At 36.4% G+C, this 22,142-nt stretch overlaps 1 protein-coding gene across 6 annotated transcripts; it reads left to right on the forward strand.

Moving 5' to 3' along the window:
* Nucleotides 1-639: 639 nt before the first annotated feature.
* LOC118801906 (NACHT, LRR and PYD domains-containing protein 1b allele 5-like) lies at nt 640-16,922 on the forward strand. Of its 6 annotated transcripts, none has more exons than XM_036562313.1 (14): nt 640-977; nt 3,210-3,217; nt 4,118-4,139; nt 4,263-4,297; nt 5,249-5,309; nt 8,168-9,913; nt 10,190-10,269; nt 10,363-10,580; nt 12,333-12,589; nt 12,999-13,109; nt 13,204-13,354; nt 14,508-14,597; nt 14,782-14,820; nt 15,351-16,922. In XM_036562313.1, exons 6-14 carry the CDS (start codon nt 9,902-9,904, stop codon nt 15,620-15,622), a joined length of 1,230 nt encoding a protein of 409 aa, XP_036418206.1. In that variant the 5' UTR covers nt 640-977; nt 3,210-3,217; nt 4,118-4,139; nt 4,263-4,297; nt 5,249-5,309; nt 8,168-9,901; the 3' UTR covers nt 15,623-16,922. The 6 variants fall into 6 exon arrangements, with proteins under 6 accessions (XP_036418206.1, XP_036418205.1, XP_036418208.1 ...); XM_036562312.1 differs by having other exon boundaries at nt 8,168-8,190; XM_036562315.1 differs by having other exon boundaries at nt 8,168-10,269; nt 10,388-10,580.
* Nucleotides 16,923-22,142: the final 5,220 nt, after the last annotated feature.

The following is a 22,142-nucleotide window of genomic DNA, read 5'->3' on the forward strand; positions in this document are numbered from 1 at the left end:
TCCAGAACTGACATGAGACTGTGTGCCAACAATGACAATTTTATTTTTGTCCAATGTTGGACAGCAAATAAAGACAACACACAACAGTAAAATATGGCGCATTATTTCTAAATAACTGCAGCTTTACTAACTGTTAATATCAGTTTTATTAATCTACTTATTAAAACCAAAATACTAACATCTGAAAGACACCAATAAAGTAGAAGAAAAATCATGTTTTCAGAGGTTTTTCTTTTTCATTTTAAAATCTGTGTAAACATGTGGAACAAAAAGGCAAAATTTACTTTGTCCTTGTTTACCAAAAGTGGGCTTAGTTGTACTTAAGCCCAGCTGCACTTGGTGAGCTTGCCAGGTGCTTCAAAACGGTGCTGTACTGTACGCAACAAGATGGTGATTAAAGTACCATAAGTTGGATTTTGTGATTTACACAAACAGCTCAGTAACCAAAAAAATAATAAATAAATGCTTTGAAAAAAATTACTTACATGCTCTGAAAACAGTCTTTGGCTCAGATCTCTTTAAAACGCTGATGAATTGTCGTTGGTGGGGGAACATTGCTGGGAAATGTGGTGTGTTCCCTGTGCTCCCTACAACTATAAATGTGTGTGTGTGTGTGTGTGTGTGTGTTTCTACACAGCTGAGTTTAAACTTATTGGACCCCATCATAAAGATGAAGTGTATCAGTCTGACTCTGCGGTCACTCTCTCCTGTCATCTGTCTCCTGGAATCAGTGCTGTTGCCATGGAGATCAGGTGGTTTAAGGGGACGGACTGTGTTTGTCTCTATAAGAACAGGCAGGTGACAGGGGAGGGGCTACGAGGGCAGAGTGAGTCTGTTCACTCAGGAGCTGCAGAGAGGAAACGTCTCCTTACAGATCAGAGACTGTAGATGGTCTGATTTAGGAGATTATCTGTGTCGGGTCACCAATGGAGACACAACAGAGGAGTGTACAGTGGACTTAGGACTACCACTGAGACGTAAGTATTCCAGAAGTTCACTCTACATAAACTCATCGTCATCATCATCATCAGCATCTCAGAATGAAAGATGAAGAGACAGAAATGAGAAACACAGGTGTTCAGAATGGTGTTGTGTTCAGATAAAGGAGGTAAAACATACAGAGGATAAATGATGTTAATGTGGAGTGAAGGACAGATGGAGCATTTCAGTAGAAAAAACAGTGACTCTGTTTCTCACTCTGACTCTAAACCTCCACATCATGACTGCACAGTGGAAAACTTACAACTGCAGCTGAACTAAAAACTTAGAAGAAAATAAAAAGAACAAAATAAATATTTTGAATGAAAAATTCAAATGGGAACAAAAGTGAAACTGATTATACATCCAGTGAAATCTATAGACTGCAGTCAGAACACTGATTTAACGCACAATAAATATTAATTATTAAAATATTATATTTAATATGTGACGTCACTACAGGCTGCTGACTGACTCTCACAAAAAATCCTGTTTAACTAATTAAAGCTGCTGATCCATAAACTATAGACACAAAATGGGGCGTATTCAGAGTTGAGCTGCGCATAGTGAGGAGATAAAACTGAAACTGCGCATCTTTGTTCACACTTCAGTCATGTCTGTGGACAACAATAACATTATTGTCTTCTTAATGATAATGATGATTCTTAATGTTTGTTTCTTAATGATAAAAAAGATATTATAATTAAATTTTACTAAAATATAACAAAAATATTAGTATTAGTTTTATCATAGCATAATTAATCTTTCTCTTATTTTGAATGTAAGTGAATGTGCCAAATGAGCCTTTACCAAAAATGCTGTCAATGCTTTTCTATGAAGATTGCACAAGCTTTGTGTGCATTTGAACTCCTATGTTAGCAGTAGGTGCACCTTAATACAACTGAGTTCACTAGTAAAAACCTTCAGCCTGGGCCTGTAGAGGTAGAGGTTGTGGATTTTGAGGTGTGTTTCAGATCATTATCCTGTTGTAGAAGCCAATCTTTTTTTCATCTTCAGCTTTTTTTACAGAAGGTGTGATATTTGCCCCCAGAATTTGTTCATATTTTCTCCCCTCTACCAGTGAAATGTTCACCATGCTACTGGCTGCATCACAAGCCCAAAACATGATCGATCCACCCCTAAGCTTTACAGCTGAAGAAGTGTTCTTTTCTTGAAATTCTTCACCTTTTTTCTTCAAACATACCTTTGCTTATTGTGGCCAAAAACTTTGCCTTTCTAGCAATCCTACGAGCAGTTCTCTGAAAACATCTTAAAACACTTTGCTCTGTCCTTATGGCCTCCTGCTGCTTTGTAGGCATCAGTTATTTTCATTTTCAGACTGCTAGGCAGCTGCTTAGTGGAGCTCATTAAAGTATGAGACCTTGGCAAAAGTTATTTGAGAGCTCAAATCCCTTGGGGTGCCTAAACTTTTGCATGGTGTTCCTTTCCTATTTTTCACCCTGAAACTGTACAAAACACTGAACACTACACAATACATCTTGCTTAAATCATTGAAAAGAATGTTTCATCTTTAACTTTATGCCTTTTGGAGATCAGTTTGTCTTCTACTCATTTAACTGTTAATAATAACAACGTTTGATCAGGGGTGCACAAACAAATTTATTTATTTATTTTTTTCATTTATTGTTTAAATTTCCAGTTTTTTATCTCATGAGATTATCTTATTTCTGAGAGATATATTGCAAGATGATAAATATACAAATATTAAATAGTACAAACAAAAAAAAAATTGTAAATGTGTTCATACATGTGCCTAAGCATAAATATATATAATAAATATAAATATGTATATAAATATGATGTGTAATACCTGTCCTGGGTGTCTAATCATCCTTAAATATTTTACAATAGATGGTGTTTTGTATCTATAGGTGTTTAGATCTTGGAACTTTTCCATGTAAGTCTTCAACTCTGAATAAAACCCAAGAACAAAGAACAAAAAACACTCCATGAAGTAGAATCCATAGAATCATTTCTATAATGGTTGAGTTTCTGCTGTAGGTTTACACTTTAACTGTTTAGCTGAATATCTTCATGGAGTTGCATTAGGATTGAGTGACAGTTCAGTAGTGAAGGATGAAAAACTACAGTACAGATGAGAAAAGGAGATTCTGATTTGTGAAATAAAGACTGTTTTCCAAGTCTTCTAATGGTATGTTTCTTGCGAAGATTTGACTAACTTTGTGTTTCCTTCTGTTTTTATTCCACAGACGAAGGCGTAAGTACATAACTGTGTTTCCTTCTTTCTCTGCTGGTAGTGACTGATTTTATACTCTTATCACATGAACTACATTCAATACAGACATCAAGTAGCTACATAATATTGAGTTTCAGGTAAATTTCACATGATGAACAAACCTCCCTCCTTCGTTCCCACAGTTGATTACTGAGATCCTTTCATCTCCTTCACTTCCATTCACTTCATTTAAGAATAATCAGCTTCTCTTATTCAGTCTGCAGAGTCTCTCAGCACAGATTTACTAGATGAACATGAAAGATCTGATCTTAAAGTGTCTGGAGGCGATTTTAAGAGGAAGAATCACTTTCTCCTTTTATTCAATGTTTATTACTGCTCCCCTGTTTTCATCACAAGCATTGAAAAAACTGTGAATTTACACACTTCAAATGTGTCAGTTATTTGCACATTAATTAAATATGATACATCAGTACTTTGCTGTCTTTCAGTTCACTTCTTTAGGCAAAATTTGTGCTGATGTAATTTATCTATTCATGTGAAACTGATTAACATATTAAAGTACACTTTCAGTGATTGTCCTTGTTTATATATTTAAACAGCAGCTCTCAATAAAAAGTCACTAAAAATGTGTAAAAATCTGGACCTCAGCATTAAGTGAAGGTATTTGATGGATAAATATAGACAATTATAGCCTTTCTTACATTTTCATCTGTAGGAAGAGTCGTGTTCTTTATGTTTTGATTAGAGAAGTTAGTTTTTTTAAATGTAACTCATGACTCCTAGCATTAAATCTTCAGACTGTTTTTTGACTCCCAGAATTTCACTGTGTTGTTAAATTTCCAGTGTTTCTAATATTCAAATAGAGTAATTCACTTTTAGTTGCGTGCATGAAATCTTCACATTATATTATTCACTTCACAGCCACGTCTAGAACCAGAGATAGGTGAGTATAATTTAGTGTGTAGTGCTTTTATTGTGATGTGCTGATTGTTAATGAAGAATGTTTGTGTTGTAAAGACTGAATGTATTTATCTGTACTGTGTACGTTTTTTTGGTCTTTGATCAGAGACGACTCAATTTCCTAAAGTCTGTGTTTATCAGGTGAGCACATTATTCTAAATAGGTATACATTCCTTTAAAAAACTGTCAATATATGACCAAATATATGGATATACACATTGGTGTCCATAATATATAATGTTACAGTGTTAATACTGATCAGTGTTCTGTAAAGGCCACATTCAGTGTTTAGTTATGTGAGCATAGTGATGAGATAATTCTGATGATACCGTTTGCACATGTGGAGGACTTTGTACTAATAGGAATGTCTCAGTTATCTACCATACAGGCCCTGATCTATTTCTCTTGTTTCCTAGAATACAAGATTAAATATAATAAAATATAATATAATGTAGTATAAATAGTAATACCAAAATATCTCTTAATTATGCAGGCATTTTCTTTTAGATTGGCTGATCATGATAGTTTATCTAGTTAAACCACTCAACTGAATCGCTAAATTGCTGCTATTGACAGAGCATTAGCCCCACTAAGGTTAATTAGTATTAAATATGTATGTGTATGTGTATCTCTTCACAACAGCGTTATGATACAATTAAAGAGTATTAAAAACTAGACAGAAAAATTAAAACATTAGCATTCATATTATACATATATAATACTTTGAACCTTCAATTTATTGGTGTAATAAATTTATTTTAATTAAAAATGTAATATTTAGTCAGTGTATAATTTTGGAGAGAAAATTAAACCATTTAAACTATGCAACTGTCATAGTAATGTAATATCACTCTGGTTGTAATGTTGATCAGTCTACTGTAAGTAAATGTCTGCATTATGATCCAGTGTGATACCAAACACAGTAACAGTTTAAACCAGCTGCAATCAGCAGATTCTCTACTGTTATTGATAGCAGCTCTCAGTGATTCATACTGACACAGCAACAGTGATTTAAACAGAGAAACATTTATTGATCATATACAGTACGACATCGTGCATGAAATTTTCTCACTGTTTTATTCACTTTTATAGACAGACAGAAAATGGACAAAAGAGGAGAGACTGAGAATGGAGCAATCTGCTCGGTGGACTGGTGAGTAATAAAAAAGATCAGAAAAGAAAATGCAATGACAGATATACACTGTTAATCTCTGGGCGTGTTGGTGGAGGTTCATCAATAGCCTAGGTTTAGTTAACTCAAAAAAGCTTTGAAGTAAATGGCTTTAAAATTTTTGGTTCACTTGATTTTTTTTATATATTATATTGTTATAATATTGTAAGAGTGAAAATCTGACTTTATAGTAATGAAATGATCAGTTATTTATAGCTCTGGAATGCACACCTATCTCATTCTGGTAAATATGAATTGTAGTGGATGTGTTTATGGATATTCTTTCAACTATATCTGTGATGGTTAACAGATTTCATTAGAAAGTCTGTGTGAAAGTGTGTTCTCTCATTCGTTTTTTTGTGAGTTATGTATTTTCTGACTACTGCCATTTTCCTGCTTGAACTACATTACGAAACGTCCACATGTGACTTGTCACATGTCTCGTGCTGCAAACATCCCTTGGTTGCAGCTTAAAATGGTCCTTTTTAGCCATTTGTGTTGCAATCCTTTCTGAGGGCTCTGAGTGATCTGAGTGTGTGTGATGTGACTATCATTGTTTCAAATGTTGTCAAGTTGTCACTGACAGCTAGCAATATATGCACTTTAAATTACCTCTGTGTATAAATCGGCCTTAAAATTGTTATTAGAAACAGTTGATTAGCGTGTTGGATATATTTGACATTTGAAAGTCTGAGGTAGCTGCTTAGTAAATGTAGAAGAATGGACCTCAAAAATGCTCAAGTACAGAGCAGACTTTGGTGAAAAAGGTTCCCAAAATAATGCCTTTTTTTATTTCACTTTCATCTGAGGCATCAATATCAGCTCACCCACCTCTTAACTCCTCTAGCCAAGCTACAATATTAGCTCTGATGTTGGGTGATGAGGGCTGGCTTGCAGTCAGTCTTCCAGTTCATAATAAGGATGTTTGATAAGGTTGAGGTCAGGACTCTGTGCAGGCTAGTCAAGTTCTTTCACAGCAAACTAAGCAAACTATTTCATTTAGGACCTCACTTTGTGTATGTGGGAATTGTAATGCTGAAACAGAAAAAGGCCTTCCATAAAATTTTGTCACAAAGTTGGAAGCACACAATTCTCTAGAATGTCATTATATTGTATATTAAGGTTCGTCTTCACTGGAACACTATGCGATTGGGCAGATAGCATTCTCCTGGCACCAAGACTCCTTTATCAGAAAGCCAGATGGTAAAGCGTGATTCATCACTTCAGAGAGCACAGTTCTACGCTCCGATGGCCGTCCTGTTCTGTGAGCTTTGTGTGGCCTGCCTTATAATGGCTGTGTTGTTCTTCCTAGACATTTTCAATTCACTGAAACAGCAATTCTATTTGATCAAGGCAGATCTAGCTGGGCAGAAATTTGACAAACTGTATTTTTGTGGTAGTGCCAGTCTAAAAGCTACTGAGCTTTTAAGTTTGACCCATTGTACTACCTGTGTTTGTCTGTTAGCAATGGGTGTGGCTGATTAGTATGGCTGTCCACGTACTTTTGACATGCAATGACAATCAAACAACAAGACAGTGTAAACCAACAGCAAAGTATGAACATACGTTTATGTTGCAAATGAAAAGTGATTCTGTGATTCTTTTGAACAATTAAGTCTACTTCAGAGGGTCTTCTAAGAAATTACTAATGATTTTTAGGAACTAAGAAATACATATCTGTAATTTTGAGCTTGTTTTTATTCAAAAGATATTTGAAATTAAACTCTGCAAGTGCTACACATTTTATTATTACGTTTTGATTGGAAGCAATAGCGTTAAATTCTTAAATAGCCAACAAATCAAATCAGACAAATATTTTGCAGTCAGATTTTTGACTTGAGAGTTCAACAAGGCCCAACATGGCCCAGATCAAACAATTTCAGAAAACTGCTTTTCTTGTCTTAGATTAAAAAAATAATAGGATGCATAATAAGATGAATGAGTGTTAAACGTAATAGTCAGTTAATTAATTTATTCTCATTATGCTCACATAAAGTTCTCATTTATCTCAAATGTAAGACAACTTTACAATAAAAGGAAAAAAAAATTACTTTAATTTTAATGTGAGTCAATGGAAACAGACTTTTTTCCAAGTCATTTTGGGTAATTTCTTTTGGTCCATTCTTCATTAAATTCACAAACAATGTAAAGGGCAACAGGCATTTTCAAATTACGTTAAAAACTGAAAAACAACGAAAATGGAGATAATAAGGTTTTCTTCCAACAACAGCGATATAATACACTGTAGAGCCACGACGACTTTTTAATAAAATTTGATAAATTCGATGATTACAATATTCAAAAACTGCAAAACAAAAACAAAACAAAATTTATGTTTAGCGTAGTTTTATTTTTTACGTTTTTTCAGTGGTTTATAAAACTTGGTCCTATACAATCTAAAACATGATCACTCCTTCTTTCACTGATTCACTGACTGGAGTTGACCAAAAGCTGTTTTCAGTTTTTAAGACAACATGGATAAAAATGCTGTTTCTTCTGATTTCCTGCACTATTCATCACTGACATGTTCAAACAGTCTCAGCGACCTGGTCAGATTACTATTAGATTACTAGAGTTTTAAAACAAACTACAGTTAGACACCACAGGTATGGTTATAGAAAACTCACTGAGCTGTCAGGTTTAACCAGGTGCATCTTCAGTTACTTCAAGTTTCTTTAGGTGCTTCTTCATATTTAAAGTTGAGTCCTTGAACACTGACAGCAAATTACTACACATGTAATCATTTATGTCCCATAGCTCACAGTATACTATATTCTAACCCTATACATAATACAATAAATAAATTTATTTGTGATTATGATGTTAATTTTTTTCTACAGAGAAGGCCGTTTCTGGAGTTAGTGTGAGTTCTTTTGATTCCTTGGTAAAAGATTGTAGCACAGCATCTGCACAGCACCCTTACAATGAACATGTGACTGCATTGGTGCCAGTTAAGTAGTCCAAAGGGGCCAGTTGGCGATCTTGTTATAAAATGATGCTAAAACTTATATCACTTGATTATATGCTATCACAATATTGTATTTAAAAAAACTACATATATAGAATGAAAATACATGTAGAGTTATGAACAGGATACATTTTATTTGAAAAAAAACTTCAGTAGTGTCACTGCACAATCCCATAGCAGACTTCATTCACTACTGACATCCTGTTTTTTTCACATTTAGTATTCCTCATGTCTTTGATTTTTCCTACATCATAACTGGCAACATGCATCAGCGATGCATATTGTTATATAACTGTAGATACTATAAATTATGATTAGCCTTTATTTTTCTAAATACTACCACTATGTTAATACTAATTGGGCTGCTTTTGCGGTATGCTTTGGGTCATAGTCCATCTGCATCTGCCTCCACCATGCTTGACAGATGACATGGTATGCTATGGATCATTATCAGTTCCTTTTTGTTGTGTATATTCTTATTTTCTCATCATTCTGGTACAAGTGGGTATTTGTCTCAGTGTCTTTTACGATGTTGTTCCAGAACGGTGCTTTTTTTAGTTCTTTGGCAACCCCTAATGAGATCATCCTGTTTTTGTGGCTTACCAAGGTTTACATGCTGGAGTAAATCCTTTGTATTTTCTCCAGTGAAGTCTTTTCTTGATTTCGACACAGATACACCCACCTCCTGGAGGGTGTTTTCAATCTGGCCAACTGTTGTGAAGTTTTTCTTCAACAAGGATAGAATTCTTCTGTTATTCACATCTGTGATCTTCTAGGTCTTTTGATGCTTCTGAGCTCATCAGTGCATTCTTCCTTTACCAAATAGTTGATTTGGGCGCACTTAACGTTATTGCTATCTCTCTGTGATTTGTCAGCCTTGTAATGGCTTGTTTCTTTAGCATTGACAACTCTGTTGAAATTCATATTAAGAGTTAACACACAGGGGATACACACCTGGCCATGGAACAGCTGATCAGCCAACTGTCCAAATACCTCTGGGCCCCTAAAATGGGTGGTATTGTATGTATGGAAATATTGTCATTTCTGCACAGCTCATATTCTTTGTTCAATGTCAACTCCAGTAAGCTGCCAGACAGCTAAAATAACAATAACTTTGTTGACATCCAAATATTTATGGACCGTGAAATGTTCTGCACGTTAATTTTAGAGTACTAGTTCTCTAGCATTTATTCACAGGGTTATTCTGCTAAGGACTCTTATTGTGGAAGCGGAGCTAGTCTTTGGCAGGGGACATGTGTTAGAGCAGACAGAGACAGCCAGCATAGATAATTTGAGGATGTCAGAGAAAGTGGAAGGCGGCTGAGAGGAGTGTCACCGCTGTTGTCGTCACCTCCAGCGACACCAGATTTGACACTCTGGCTGTTTGTTCATTGCTGTGACCAGTGTGCGGGAAAGGATGGACCATCGCAGCAGTCACATGCCCAGCTTCAGTCTCTCCACTCTAGAACTCCAATGAAGAGGACACCACAGAGTTGGTGTTTGGCTGCCTGCCTGGACCAGGCAATAGAGATGACACCACAGCCAAGGGAGTCCCCCAGCCCAGCTCGCCCCAGAAGAGAATCCAGTTCAGTTCAAAACCTTTTGGATGAGGACTTTTGTAAGGAGTGGGTAGTTTAGTGAGTTCGGGAAATGTTCTGCTTGTTAATTGTAGAGTGTTAGTTCTCTAGCATTTGTTCATGGGATTATTCTGCTAAAAACTGGAGCTAGTTTTCACTGGGGGACATGTGTCAAAGTAGACAGGAACTGGGATCAGTCTAGAGCTGTGGCCCACAACAGCTGATAATAAAGCACTATTTATGCAGAAAGCTGTGTCTCTTTTAAAAGCACTGAATGCTACAATATTTGTGATTCGTTTTGTTCTGCACTTCCACAGTTGTCCACAGCAGCTGCTGAAAAATTCCTTCCTGAAATGGTTGAAAACACCTCAAAGACTAAGAACAATAACTTGTTCAGGTACCATGTGTCGTCAGTTTATGGCATCATTCAAATTCAAAGCACAGTCAGGTTAAGAAAGATGAATTTACATGTTTCTCCTCTTAATTTTAGGTTTCTGTGCCCTTTTGCTGGTCAGTTTCAGTGCAGGTTCACCAACCTTGTGTTTGAGATGGAGGGCGAAGGGGAGGTGCTGTACAGAATAGACTCCTGGGACCCCCGTTTCTTGGATGGTTTAGGCCAGATGCAGCCTGCAGGACCTCTATACAGTATTGACTGCTTTGAAGGTTCACTGAGTCATCTGCACCTCCCACACTGTGAGATACAATATGGTAAATTTCATTTTAACAAATTCAAATTTTTACAGACATTTTAGTTAAATACAATTACAATTATTACATAAATGATTATTCTAAATGTTTGCTTATCTTGCTACTGTGCTTTGTAAATAACATATAACCTTCAGTGAAAAATTTGAGTGGAACGTCTTGACAGATTATTTCTGTGTTTTTTTCCTAGTTGGAAGCTTAGATATCTTTAGTTCTGCCACCAAACGAATGCAGTCTAATTCTTTAGATCAAAATCAAGAACTTTGTCATCCCAACCTTATGAATAAAACTGTATATCTCCAAGGCTTTGGTACAACATAAATGGCCTATTTTTTACAAAACCACACAGTAACACATATAGTGCAATTAGACAAGGCACTGTGGTAACTTTGCTCAAGTGTGGGCACAAAATGCAACACTTTAATACACTGTAGAAAATGTGAGGAAAGAAAGTATGAGGCACATAGTAAGATGTATTAAGGGTCAACCTGATCAAGGATTAAGAAATGACACATTTTTTATTTAGAAAAGAAATTAATATCACCTCTTCTTAAAAATTTAAATATAATGTGTTTATGCAAATTTAACGCAACATCATTTTTTTGTTGTTGAATTAAACATATTGGGAAAAATAAAACAAAAAATTGTGTACATAAGCTTGGGCACCCTCTCAGGTGATAATTTATATAATTTATATATTTTTTGTAATAATAATTATTATTAACTCTGTGTCAGAGCTGATTGGACTCATTAGGCCCTAATCCAAGTCAGATGTAAACAATTTTGTAATACGTTACATGATTGTTTTCCTTAGACTCAGCAGCTATGGGCTCATTCAGTGGACTGACTGAGCATCAAAAACCTAGGTGACTCTTTAAAAAATAAGAGACGATGACAAAAAATATCTAAACAGCTTCCACTGTTTGAAAAGCAATTAAGAAATGGAAGTTAAGGAGAAGTCAATATAAGATCTGGAAGACTAAGAAAATTCTGTTAGAACTGCTATAGACTGGTCAGGTATGCAAAGCAAAACACCCACATCACTGCCAAAGACAAACAGCAGTGGTTCCCTACCCTGGTCCTAGAGGATCTCCTACCCTGCACATTTTAGAGTTTGCCCTGCTCCCAACACACCTGATCCAATTAATCCATTGGTTACCAAGGTCTTTGGCAGGACAACACACACATATGCAGGGCAGGGGTTCCTCCAGGACCAGGGTTGGGAACCACTGACATACATGAAGTCTGGTCTTATCTAAAATGATGATGCACTCCATTGCTTGGTGTTGCTGGACAAATATCATCTACAGTGAACAGACATTAGAAGTGAGTTACCAAATGTTTGAAGGAGAAATGTTCAAGAAAATAACACATTACCAATTGCATGAGGGAGGATGTATTATGCTTTGAATACTATTAAAAATCCGTGGTCATATTTCAAACATATGTAAAATAACTAAAATTCAGCAAACAAATAATAATTGCCCACTGCAATTTGCAGCACTATGTCATATTTAAGTTTGTCCTGTCAGAGGTGCTGTTAACCTAGAGCATTTTTTCGCTTAGACAATTGGTGACGTAGACCAGACTATAATTGCTGTGTTCATTTCAAGCACAAATTCCAGTGACGTACTAGGAAAACTCAGTGATGCAAACCTCATATCAGTTCTCCCTAAATTTATCAGCATGTCAGACATTATTTTCTGTGAATAGCCTACAGTGTTTTTTCTTTCTTTTCCTTTTCTTTTTTTACAGAGGAAAACCAGGTTGAGCTTGTGGTGGCACATTTCACTGGTGATAATACAGAGATCATACAGCCACTGAACGTGACAAACACACATGTTATTATTAACATCCAAGGCCTTTCCCTCTTTGGACTTCTAAAGAAAATGATTTTATATCCCAGTCCCATAAACGCCCAAGTGCTGCTCTTCTATAAAGAAATGATGGGCAAGCAAAAAAGGAAAACACTATACATTCATTTACTGCCAGAGAATGTTCCAGTGAAAGAGGTAAAGTGTTACTGTCACTTTATTCTAACATTGTCCATTACTCTGGAGCCCTGTTTAAAACTAGGGACAGATTTGCTAAAATGGTCACTAATTGTCAGTGGTCTACAAACAGTTTACACTGGTGGGAATGGTCAGTTTTGCAGATGATCTACTTAGAACTTTCATGCATATGAACAGCAGCAACTTCATAACGTATAACCCGAGTAATATAAACCCATTTTGATCATATAATTTTTGAATAGAAGCACCTTTATGGCAGGTATTGTTTGTTTGACCATATTTTGACTTACTGTATTGAAAATTTGACTTTTCATCTCAAAATAATGACTTGTTTCCCTTAATGTGCAATGAATTTCATAACTGGCTCATATAATCACATATCTCTTTTTTTTCTTTCCTGTGACCAAAGGTGGAGCAAAAGCATAAAGGTGTCTCATATTTTGAGACCAGCTCTGCATGTGAACTCATCCCTGGGAAAAGATACAGACCACGCTGTGACCCCTATGTTTCTGAACCGAGGGTAAAGTACCACCTCATGATGACACTGAAAGTAGAAAGCTCTGTAATGTTTACCTCTTTAAGGATGTTATCATGAGGTCAATTTGTTTTCCTAGGTTGCCAAATTTAAGTGTGACTATGGCCCAAACTATCACCCCACGTTTGTGGTGTTTCTTCAGGTTGAGGAGGTTACAGTAAGTCTTTTGGATAAGCACGGCATGGAGGTGTGGGAACCACATCAGATCCTTCTAACAACTGAAAAAACTGGTGAGCGATAGCAGAGCAGCTACGACCAACTATGTAGACAAGCCTCGAGATATATTTATCGTTTTTGGAGTAAAGCAACAGCATTTTTACATTAAAGAAGTAAATTTCTGCTGTTTTTCAAACTGTTTTGAGCTGTGAGTGTAGAGTTGTGTAGACTGAAGGTCTGAAGGATACACCAGCTGCGTCCTTCAGATTTTTCAGACGCATTTCTCGGCCACATTCGAAGGGTCCTACAAAACAGAACAACCATCAGTAATGTATGGCAGAGAAATGCAGCCTTCCTAGGCTGCCTCTTTAACTTTGAGACACAGAAAATCACTCTGTATATGATCTCATGGAATCATACAGCTTGCTTTCAAATGCTTATCAGGACATCACATGTCAGTCATATTTTGATTAGTGCTTGAAATTGCTGTGTCATTCCTAACAGGCTACAATCAGGTAGAATTTAATTTTACATATGGAGAAGTAGTTTTGCAGGATTGTGGTGGACAGTGACAAACCATATGAAATCAGTGTTGGTGCAGATCCTCTAGCAACTTCCCCTCACTGCATGGGTTGTGGCGTGGCAAAATCTACCACTGCAGTGGGGAAAAATTCAGCAGATTCAATGGGTTTCTTCATTTGTGTAATGACATAGAAAGGCCAACCAGCTGAATAGAGATCTGACATGGAAGGATATGGCGAGAGAAGGTGTCTCTGTTCTACTGAGTGAAAACATTATTTATCCATAGTAGCAATTATGGCATGATAGCTTAATATCACTTTGCTTACAGTAATTATTTACGGTGTTTGGAAAGTGTTTGCTTTATTTAATTTCTGTAGCTCTGTACCCATATACTGAAAATACAAGCTCCACCCCTGGAGTGGTGATAGATATTTGGAGATCTGTTTGATAGTTAACTCATCTTACCATCAACAGTAACAGTTTAGCTCACAGAGCAGCACTGCTGAAGGGTCCCAGCACACATTCACTCATCTATTTGCACAGCAAATTAATCTGTAACACTAAGACGTGCTAATTATTTAATACTGTCATCAGACTCTTACAACTGATTGGCGAATACCCTGATAGCGGTTTTTCACCAAAAAGAGTAACTGATGCTTTATTGATGATGGCTGATTCATAATGACTGACTGTCTCATTTTGCAGATGCAGTGGCCATGAGGGTGAACATTCTTCATTCTAGGGTGGCACTGGCCACCCATGGCCACTTCTGGCCACACTTCGTCTACACCTCTGGTACTCTATTCCCTGCATATACAAACCCCATTTCCGTAAAAGTTGGGACATGTTGTAAAATTCTCTTGAACTTTTGTTTAACTGACAAAAGTAGATGTTCATTTACAGTTCTTTGAAAACATTATTCTGAAGTCATTGTATTTCAGGTGTTCACAAAGTTTTGATTTCTGTCTTGTTACTTCAGGTCACAGTACAGAGACGAGCCCACCTACAGCAGAAGGAGGTATGATGTTCTTACTTAATGCACAACTGTGAATGCAATAAGAACTAAGAACATCTACATGTCACAGTTATCCTGACTGAATTAGAACAAAGAAGGACCAATCATGGGGTGGCTGCTTGTTTAGTGCAGGTTTTCTTTTTGCTAACTTAAAAAAATTCAAAGCTACACTTGAAAGTTGTTTTGGTCATGAAAGCCTGCTTTGAGACCCTCAGCAAATTATTAAATCTCAAAATGACAGACATAATTCTAGTGGCTAAAATTTTGGGTATAACAATACAATCAGTAAGTCTTGCACACATGTTCAGTGTAACTTTCCATAACAGTTCTAAGTGAAATGTGCTTTGCATATTGATTAGAAACCTTTGAGTAGCAGAATAGATTGTATCTGTTCTTTTGCAGGACAGGGTTATAATGGTAATATAATTGTGGTCATGCTAAAAGTCTTTGGAGCATCATTTACTTGAACATTGGCATGTTTTAAAAAGAATGCTTTAATGATAATTTTAATATTATTTTAATCTTTATTCCAGGAGCTGCATTTGTGGATGAACACAGAATAGAGCTCATTCAGAGAGTTTCCTCAGTGATGGAGATGGTGGACTGTTTACACAGTAAAAACATGATCACTGCTGAAATGTACAGCAACATACAAACTGCAGCACCATCTCAGAAACAAATGAGGATCTTGTACAGAGTTCTTGACTCAGGAGGAAAAGCTGTGAAAGCAGAATTCTATAAAGTTCTTAAACAGAAGCAGCCTTTCTTAGTGGATGAACTGGAATCTGGACCCAGCAGGTCTTAGTGGACCTTTAGAAGCGACAGTTTCCCATTTGGGGCTGTAAACAAACACTCCACCACTAAGCATTCCACCACTTCAAGGAATAGTTCAGCAAAAAATCAGATTTACAGTTTTTGCCCTTATCCCCAAATGGAGTAGATCAGCCAAGACGTTTTGGCTTCATTTTTTTTGGCTTCTTAGTTTTGAACCAGAGCTACGAGGATAATGTTACTAAGTCACACTAGAAGTAAATATTCCTTCAAACCTTTTCCACAAATACGTGCATTAAGGTCTTAATTAAGGTTACACAGACAAATTGATGTGGTTTAGAACAGAGTATGATTTACTATGAACTATAAAAATGAAAAAACTTCTCTGTGTAGCTAAAAGAAGGTGCAGCCATTTAGGACAACCGGAATCATTTATTTCCTGAGTGCAGTTTGGTATCTTTCCACACAAGATGACCAAAGACAGGGCAGGAATTCACAACACAGACATGCTAAAGGGTAACATAGAAGCTAAGAGAGTCAGAAAATCAGTACAATGTCTGATTACAAATTTGAGGGCAGTATTTTTCTGCACAAATGAGCCTCAACCGTACATGTTTGAACCTGAATATACACAGAATAGTACAGCAGCACCATTTAAGGTGGAATGGAAAATTTGAATAAGAAGCTTCAATGGTTGTAAAAATACTAATTTCACTTATTAGTAGTTCATTTTATGGTTACATTTTTTTAACCAATTTCTTGTGTTTAATTCAAAACTGTTACCACGAAGAGTAGGAAGCCGATTTCAGCCAACTTTAGATACATATAGCATGAAAGTGAGCACAATGACCTTGCACTGCAAAAATGATATAGTAGCAAGTAAAATGATCTTAAATCAAGTCTGTATATCTGATATTCTCAGTTTGAGACTGTTCTAAACTTACTATAAGATTATTTAACTTATTCCTAGACATTTTAATAGCCAATAAAGTGAAATAACTTGACTTAATAAAATCACTAAATGAGTTTAAAATGTCTAGAAACAAGTTAAATAATTTTATTTTATGTATACAACAATCCCATAATGAGAAATATCAGATATGTCGACTAGCTTTAACAAAAATACGCCTGCTAAGATATTTTTTGCAGTGTGGATTCACTTCTTTGAGGTGTCATCTATAAAAATGTTGCTGGTACTGTTGTAGATGTTAGAATATCCTGCTGGAGACTCCATCACCTCCCACACACTGAGATGTTACACAGAGACTTTACTGAATGTAATGTACCAGACCATCAGACTAGATCTCATTGTTCCGTTTAGCAACAGAAAAAAATCCTAATTTCAGTTTATCGTTATTTGATATGCAACTTCTAACTCTCTGACTGTAAGCAAGTATGGGAAGCAGGACGTTATGCAGATGATAGTGTAGTGGTTGGTATAGTGTAGTGAGAAACTCTGAGTATGACGCTACCAAATGCTGTGTCGTTCCACTTTTAGCTTAAATGTGTAAATAAGGTGTGTTCATGACACTTTACCAATATTTCTCCTAAATGGATTTAAAAACTAACTGACATGATGAAGTTGACGTTGAGGTGTGTGAAGATTTTGGCATGTATTTGAGGAAACTGATTTGGTGATTATTTACTTTTGGTGTTTGTTAGCACTGTTAGAAGCAAAACTTGGAAACCAAATGTGCCTTGACTGCATTTGGATTAGGTAGGGAAAAAAAATAAATAAATAAAATGTATGTCATATTTACCCACTAAACCATCAGTGAACACACAAACACTGCTGAAGCCAGCAACTCTTTTTACCTCTGAATCTAGTAACTGTATTAGAGTTACTGTGTTAGACATTTTTTACAGCCTCGAGGATAAAAAGAAAAATGCAGTTAGCACAGCTGGTACATTCATCATCAATGTGATCAGAGCTAAAATGTTCAGTTTTGTGTTAAAATGTCTACATAAACATTGTTTATATGTCTACATGTACACATATACAGTCAATGACAGAAACCAACTTCAGTCGTGTGAATGTTATGTTTTGGGGAGAGAACTAATGCTTTGTTGAGTGAGTATGTAGTTGTGTGCATGTGTGCTTTCTAAACCCTGTACTGAACTCTGCAAATGTCACAGTAGTTTAGGCAGGTCATATAAGCCTCTGACTGAGAGCATGTTTGAAAGCTGTAAATGTACAGTGATCACAATACACCTGTGTTAGCTAGCATTAGCTATTTAGCATCTGGCTTGAACAAAGTTTCTTAAAAAGTCCTTTTTTTTATTATTATTCTTTATTGAACTCTGTTTCTGGTCTTAGAGATTGAATTATGGCGTACATATGTTGCAGAGTGCGCATGTTCCCATCTGTCTATCTGTTATTTGTTATTACACCAATGCTCAGTTGTAGCTGTGGGCTGTGAGACAGCGTGTCTGGAATTGTATGTTTCAGTGAAATGTAAGTTAACATAAATGCAAAAAATGTATGTGTGACAGTAATTGTCACAAAAGCAGTCAACTTTTTTGTATGATCATTTTCCAACCTCTCGTTATCTTGTAGAAGTTTTTGTGTTACTGTGCATTTAAGACTGATATATGTACATGTTTTGATTGGCTGCCCTGCAGTGTATCTTGTTCAGAAAGCAGTCTGGGCTGGAATGTTGATGAATCTGTTAAATTTGGACTGAAATCCTCAGAGACACTGAAAAAAAATCTTCATCCACTCCTTTAAGATGTGTGGACCCTTTTGAAGGCTAATATAATCCACAGTGAGGAACAGCACAATGTTGAACTGTTTATCTCTAAAAAGGTGCTACAGACTCTGCAGTAACAACACTACACATCACTTCAGTGTAAATGAGCAGGAATGAATGGAGGCTCAGTGGGTGCTGGGGGTGGTGCTAAACTAATGTAGGCCTATTGGGTGATTTGTTTGTAAATGCTAAATAAACTATTATACATTTTCAAAATGACCTTTTTGGAGCTTTGTTTTCATGGACTGTATAAACTGTGGAGTGGACACTACATTTTAACACTTTTGAAAGAGTGTTTAAATTGTTTATTAATTATTATTTTTTTTAATTTCCAAAAGAAGGAGAATCTGTTTTTCCATGAAATGTGTCTCTTAAATGTAGCAAGCCTAGCAATGGTATACAAGCTACAGAAAATCAATGATCAAATGTTGTAACATGACACAGACTTACTCAAATATATTTAACACTGTGTTATTTTTTGGGAATTTGGAGACCCAATTGTGGAAATGTACAAGGTGTGAAATTCATGGGGTCCAAGGGGATCAGGATCCCCTAATTAACCTCTTGGACGCCCTGAATGTCTCAGAATGAAAATTATTATGACGTTAGGCTGTCATCGTTTAGCCTGCTTCACCCACAATCAGAGAGCTTCTGTTTTTGGTATTCTTGACTGATTACAGATGCAGCACTGTTCTGCTTTAGTGTGGTGCTCTAGCAAACTGGTTCACCCAGTTGGTCTGTCATGGCCTTGCAGCTGTAACTATGCCTGAGACACCTCGGAAAATTTTTACAATATGTCTTAACATATTTGTAAATCTGAAACCTTGCCTAAGAATGAAGAATGAATTATTACTCATTTCTGAAACTGAAGACAAAAGAGATGTTTATTAAATTAATGTGTGGAAGGCCACATCACCTAGAAAAGAGAGAAGAGCATTTCCAGAAGAACAGTTGTTAAACCAAACATTTTGTTGTCATTGATTGTCGTCAGCATCGCTATGGCGAATGAGCAGCTAGCCAACAGCTGAATTAGCGAGCCAACATGGGATCCCCCCAAATACCAGGGTGTATTTTGCACACTGAAAATGTGTCGTTATGATGTGTGATTTTGCGTATATGCAAGTCCATGGTGTGCATCCACCAGATTAACCTACAACTACATGCCTATAAATAGCGAGAGATGTGTTTGTGTGTTGTTTCGTGCTTGATCTTGATTTGACATTTGAGTATGGAAGTAGTCAGTAGAGTGTAGCAGAAGTTAATAGAGGGTAGTAGTAGTCAGTAGAGCGTGGTAGTAGTCAGTAAAGTGGGGTAGCAGTCACTAGAGTGGGGTAGCAGTCATTAGAGTGGGGTAGTAGTCAGTAGAGTGTGGTAGTTGTCAGTAGAGTGCGGTAGCAGTCAGGGGTAGAAACTGTTTATGTAATTATACTTGCTATATTTGGAAAAATAGTACTTTGCTTGAATCTTAATGAAACTAAATATATTTACTTCAATTACATTCTGAAGAGAAAAACATAAATTATGCTTGAAAGATTAAGTCTTACTTTTCTAAGTACTTTACTATTTTTCCTTTTTTTTTCTTCTCAATGAGTTTATGATTGAGAAGAAAGCAATACACAAGTATTCAACCCCTTAGAAATCCATCAGATTTGTCTGGATTATAAACAACACTTAAATAATTTTACTGTCATTGTGTTTTTAAAGACCGATGCTCAAAAAGTTTATTTAAAATATTGGTTTTATTTATTATTATTATATTTAATTATTATTTATTTAAAATATTCTGTGGCAAAAAATGACTAACTGAGAATGCTGTTTGCATAAGTATTCACTCCCTGTGCTGTAGAAGCTCCAAGTTTACACAGATGAAAGATACTGATATAATGAAGACAGCTGTTTTTTTTTTACCAGTGAATCATTAAAATAGCTCACCTTTTCTGGATAAAAGGACTGGATAAAATTTATAGACATGCACACAGATATCAGCTGTTGGAAGTGCAGTCACAAGATTCCTGATCACTGACAGATATGAGAAGTGATGAAATGATTATTGAAAATGTTTGCGTTGTGAGTTTCGTCATACAGATCAGACTTTTACTGCAATTTGAGACAGACTACAATTAAACACTAACAGCCTCTCACAGTTAAAGACAAACAACAAGGCAGAAATAGAGAGAGGAAGAGAGAGAGAGAGACAGAGGAAGAGAGGGGGAGAGAAAGAGGGACAGAAAGAGAGAGAAGTAGAGGGGGAAAGGAAGAGAGAGAGACAGAGAAAGGGCGGGGAGGTGGGGAGGGATCAGATCAGGCCAGTCAGCTTGAACAACGACAGCGCGGCAGAATCACTGTGCAGAGTTGATGAAGAACCTATATTAGACTAGATTTCTTGTCTCACAGCCGTTAGAGCTGTTTAGCTGAGATCAGCTAGCTCGGCTAATGCTGCCTCAGGCTGGAGTTGAGTTGTGAGAGCAGATCTCAGCAGGTTTTGTGTTTGGCTGCTGACAAAAACACCATTTTCTTTAGTTCATGTGAAAATGAATACAGATGACCGTTTGGACGTGGTCTGTTTCCCGTGTGAGCTGGTTAGGTCCTCCTCTTTCCTTCTTCACTAAACTGGACATCTCTGTGGTGTTTTTCCTGCCAGAGCTGCTGTTTTTTGATTGGTGAATCTTATAAATTTAACCATGCTTTGTTCATGTTGGGTTCTGAGCTGATACGCTTATTATTTATTTTTACTCCGTAACTTTATGAAACATTAAAGTAGCAAAGTAAAAGTATTTCATTAAAAATTCACTCAAGTAAGAGTCAAATTTGTGATTTAATTCTACTACAAAAAGTACAGTTACAGGGAAAACTGTACTCAAATATAGTAACGAGAGTAAAAGTAATTCATTACTTACACCTGAGAATAACTCAGCCTATTTGCATTGTAGTCCATGTAGTAACTGAATAAGAAAAATTATTATGTAAAAGGTCTGAGATTTTATGGGATTAAATCTGGACTCTGACAATTCAACTAATATAAAACTTTTACTGTACAGTTGGTTTCTGAATTACATATAAATAAAAAAATATAAAAGAGGTAAAGGTGGAGCAGAAGACAACACTAAACAGATCACAGTAGATCTTTCCTCTTCACTCTGATGGTTGGAGCAGCTCTTATCATTCAATTTACTGATTCTGCTGTGGTTGAAAGTAGTAAATCTGCTACACTAAAATATACATTAATACAATAACACACTGTATAATCACAGCAAAACCATATACAGTAACATTGCAGTAATACAGTAACATACTGTATATTTCCAGTAAAATGAAATGCAGTAACACTGCAGGGAGGGAAGTTTTCACCAATTCTGAGCTCAACACTCAGTTAAATCAGTGCATCTGCTGTGAATGAAAGTCAGTCAGCAGCTTTCACTGATCTGACTGAGTGATTATAACTGGATCTCTGCCCGTCCACCAAAAGAGCTGCTGTGTTAACCTGCTAAACAGTCCTCTAGTGTCCTCCTGATGATCATCTCCTCCTGCTGTGATTCGCTCTCTGAGTCCTTCTCTGACTCTCTATCTCAGTGTTTCTATCTCTCTCTCCTTTTCATTAATCTGACAATCAAAATCTTTCTGTTTCTTTGTCATGAGCTCCCAGATTCTCTGCTGGAGTTCAGGCAGGATGATCTTCATGAGGTTCCTCTCTGCTTCTATTCTGGCTTCTCCTTCATACGTCTCCCTGATCTCCTTCATATGTAAGCTATTGAGGCTCTTAAAATTAATGCACATATTCCTGCTTCCTCTTCTGCTTCTGCTTTT

Source organism: Colossoma macropomum, unplaced genomic scaffold (assembly GCF_904425465.1).
Source record: "Colossoma macropomum unplaced genomic scaffold, Colossoma_macropomum, whole genome shotgun sequence".
Classification (NCBI taxonomy): domain Eukaryota; kingdom Metazoa; phylum Chordata; class Actinopteri; order Characiformes; family Serrasalmidae; genus Colossoma; species Colossoma macropomum.

Coding starts and splice junctions, on each gene's coding strand:
- LOC118801906 (XM_036562312.1), top strand. CDS start 5,285: ATGGAGCAATCTGCTCGGTGGACTG. Junction 5,310..8,167: donor GCAATCTGCTCGGTGGACTG/GTGAGTAATAAA, acceptor TTTTTTCTACAG/AGAAGGCCGTTTCTGGAGTT. Junction 12,590..12,998: donor AGAATGTTCCAGTGAAAGAG/GTAAAGTGTTAC, acceptor CTGTGACCAAAG/GTGGAGCAAAAGCATAAAGG.